Source organism: Emiliania huxleyi, assembly GCF_000372725.1.
Source record: "Emiliania huxleyi CCMP1516 unplaced genomic scaffold EMIHUscaffold_110, whole genome shotgun sequence".
Classification (NCBI taxonomy): Eukaryota; Haptophyta; order Isochrysidales; family Noelaerhabdaceae; genus Emiliania; species Emiliania huxleyi.
This window is the reverse complement of record NW_005201791.1, coordinates 286,766-290,217: the sequence shown is the minus strand read 5'-3', so window position 1 is coordinate 290,217 and position 3,452 is coordinate 286,766. Positions and strand designations below refer to the sequence as shown.

At 63.8% G+C, this 3,452-nt stretch overlaps 2 protein-coding genes across 2 annotated transcripts in view; both read right to left on the bottom strand.

Annotated features, from left to right (window-relative positions):
* Positions 1–666, bottom strand: part of EMIHUDRAFT_223561 (hypothetical protein) — a gene marked incomplete at both ends in the record, with an annotated part of 4,656 nt that extends 3,990 nt beyond the window's left edge. Inside the window, 2 exons of the mRNA XM_005791734.1 lie at positions 119–165; positions 282–666. Coding sequence (XP_005791791.1) covers positions 119–165; positions 282–666 — 432 coding nt within the window. The remainder of the gene's footprint in view (positions 1–118; positions 166–281) is intronic.
* A 2,159-nt stretch (positions 667–2,825) lies between these two features.
* On the bottom strand, positions 2,826–3,197 carry EMIHUDRAFT_223560 (hypothetical protein; the record flags this gene model as incomplete). The annotated part of the gene is made up of 1 exon (XM_005791733.1): positions 2,826–3,197. A coding segment is annotated over one exon (372 nt), but the record flags the coding sequence as incomplete, so codon positions are not given.
* Positions 3,198–3,452: the final 255 nt, after the last annotated feature.

Sequence of the window (3,452 nt, the reverse complement as noted above, 5' to 3'; positions counted from 1 at the left end):
GGGAGGGGCAGGGCGGCGTGGTGGCGGCTGAGAGGGAGGAGAGGGAAAGAGGCGTCTCGGAAGTGTCTCGGACGCGTCTCGGAAGTGTCTCGGAAGCGTCTCGTGCCTCTTCGAGCACATCCTCGTGGATGAGCGACGCCGTGTGGATCATCTCCGCGATCACGCCTGCCGCGGCGCGCCGCGTCGGTCAGCCGGCTGGGCGGCGGAGCCGATGGGACGAGGCGCCGGATCCGATTCCGATTCCGGTGGGCGGACGTTTCTCGGAAGTGTCTCTCGCACACCGAGCTTGTAGTGCCGGTTGCCGATGGAGAAGTCGGGGTGGGTGGCGCGGCCGACGAGCAACACCACCATCGGCCGGAACGACTTCCCCTTCCGCTGCATAAACTCTCGCGCCGCCATCGTCAGCACCTCATTCTTCGAGATGGCGCCCGAGCCGCCCTTGTTGTCCGAGAGGACCTTCTTGATGGAGGCCTTGATGTGCTCGAGGTCGGACGCGACCAGTTTGTACGGGTCGGGCCCGGTGGGCAACGGAGCCTGCCGCGAGATGGTCGCCGTCGCACAGATGCTCACAGCGGCGCGGCCGCCCGATGCGGGCAGCGCGCAGCCAAGAGGCACGGAGGAGGAAGATGGCGCGAATGCGGCCACAGCGGCGCCGAGCAGCAGCATGCGCAGCAGCGATAAGGTGCGGCAATGCGGACGCAGCGAGCGGCAGGATGCGGGCAGGCACTTCTGGGAAGCGCAAAAAGAATTTCAGCAGCGCGGGCGCACGACAGTCCTAGCAGCGCAGCGGGCAGGGCGGCTCGCGCAGCGCGCGCGCGATCGAGCGAGGGAGCGAGCGAGCGAGCGAGCGAGCGAGCGAGCACACACACACACACACACACACACACACACACACACACACACACACACACACACACACACACACACACACACACACACACACACACACATGTTGTACACATGCACAGACACACAGCCCCTTCCCCTTCCTCAAGGGCGAGGACACGCGCAGGGGTGCACTTCTAGCGAGGCCCACAGAGTGGGAGACTCCTATCACCGCCACTGCCACCCACGTGTCAGTCTGCCTGTGGTAGAAGAGACTGCCGGTGAGACGTCGGAGGAAGGTCGCTAGTCGAGAGAGATCGCCAGTGGATAGGGAGTCCACCGTGCTGCGAGCCTGTCGCTGTCCCTTGTCAGGAGCAGGAGAACTAGGAGAGCGCAACCAGTAGGAGGCCCGCGCTTGCCCCCGTGCCGCCGGGTGCAACCTGTCCTATACGAGAGATGGGATTCCTGTCGTGAGGGTGAACCCCCTGCCCAGCCCCCCTCCGTGTCGCGATGCGCTCCCCGCTCCCGTTCCCCTGTGTCCCTGATCGTCCTACAAGATCCTGCTTGTGCAGGTGGGGACCCTGTCCTTCTCCCACCCCTCGTTTGGCGTGTCCGTTGTATTTATTTATTTATCCTTGGGTCTGCCTGTGGTAGAGAGTGACTGCCGGTGAGAAGTCGGAGGAAGGTCGCTAGTCGAGAGAGATCGCCAGTGGATAGGGAGTCCACCGGGCTGCGAGCCTGTCGCTGTCCCTTGTCAGGAGCAGGAGAACTAGGAGAGCGCAACCAGTAGGAGGCCCGCGCTTGCCCCCGTGCCGCCGGGTGCAACCTGTCCTATACGAGAGAGGAATCCCTGGGACCCTGTCGTGTGGGTGAACCCTGCCCAGCCCCCCTCCGTGCCGCGATGCGCTCCCCGCTCCCGTTCCCCTGGTCCTGATCGTCCTTACAAGATCCTGCTCGTGCAGGTGGGGACCCTGACTTGTTGCAAAAAGTCTGTGGTGCAAAACCCGCCAAATACTACCAAAAACGAGTCACGGCCAGCTCGGCACTATCTACTCAAAAAAAGTGACGTAGAGCACCCACTTTTTAAGCGGTCCGCGCACACACAAGGTCCGCCTGCGTGCGCCGCCAGCTTCTCAGGGCCATCGCGCGAAAAACGACGGAGGAGATGCATCCTAGCTGTCGCCACCGAAGGCGACTCGACGTCGCTGAGATCGGAGATCAAGCTCTGACAGGTCACACGTCGCTCCTTTGACGCCGACGTGACTCACCCGTGCAGAGCGCATCAGGACACGGTCTCGACGCGCTCGGTACGACGCCTGCGACCCGTCTCGGGTCAGGTGGCACGACGCTCATCGCGCCCGCCAGCGCTGCCATGCAGGCTGCCACGACGAGGTCGAGCACGCTTCTATACGCTCGCCCAGCCTTCCTTTCCATCCCATTAGGCAGCCTGGGAACGGTGGCGGTCAGAGGCAAAGCCTGCGAGGGGTGGTGGAACCACATGTCACGGCCACCGCTGGCTCCACGCGACGATAGCCTCCGGAGGCTGACTTTGAGGCACCATCATCGGACGACGTCGACGAGTTGGTTCGCTCTCGCGGTAGCCAGGTAGCCCCCCATACTAGTAGCACCAGCCATGGCCTCAGGGAGCGCGGGCGAGGGCGCTGGGAGCAACACGGACAAAAAAACATCAAAAGTGGTCATTATGACACGACCCACCCGTATTTGCAACTAGTCCCCTGTCCTTCTCCCACCCCTCGTCTGGCGTGTCCGTTGTATTTATTTATTTATCCTTGGGTTGTCTGTTTTCTCTTTCTTTTTCGGACTGTGTTTTTACATACATACATGTGTTTCGCCTTCCCATCAATCAATCAATCACGCGACAGGCGAGGCGCGGGCGACGTTATCACCATCTCTCTCACCATCACGGACTCACGCACCCTGAACATGCACACCTCTTACACTGTCAGGACATACAGGCACGTCTACTCACTACTCACTACTCAGGTGAAGACGTAGAACTTGCACACCGTCAGCTGCGTAGGCGGCCGGTTGAGGTAGATGTAGCGCCCCAACGCGTTGATCTCCACCTCCAACATCACGTTCGACAACACGCTCACGTCTGACTTCACCAGCGCGTTGCCCGTGAACGTCCCCGCCGTCGAGCCGAGATAGATGTCGACGTCCGTCAGCCGCTCCGGGCAGCAGTCGTTGCGGTTCTGCAGCCGCACGAAGCGCACATACACCTCGCTCCCGAGGTCGACGCCCCACCATTGGCTTGTGTAGTGGCCGCACTCGGCCCACGGCCGTCCCGTCGTGCTGTCGGCGAAGGACAGGTCGTTCACGGGCGCCTGCTTGTCGAAAAGGTTGGTGTCCTGGTACGTGGTGGCGGCGCGGAGGTCGAGCAGCACAGGCGGCGGCGGCGACGGCGAGGCGGACGGCGGCGGCGGGGAGGGCGAGGCGGACGGCGGCGGCGCAGGCAAGGCGGAGGGAGGCGGCGGCAGAGGCGGCGGCGGAGAGGGCGAGGCGGACGGCGGCGGCGCAGGCAAGGCGGAGGGAGGCCGCGGCAGAGGCGGCGGCGGCGACGGCGAGGCGGACGGCGGCGGCGGAGAGGGCGAGGCGGGCGGCGG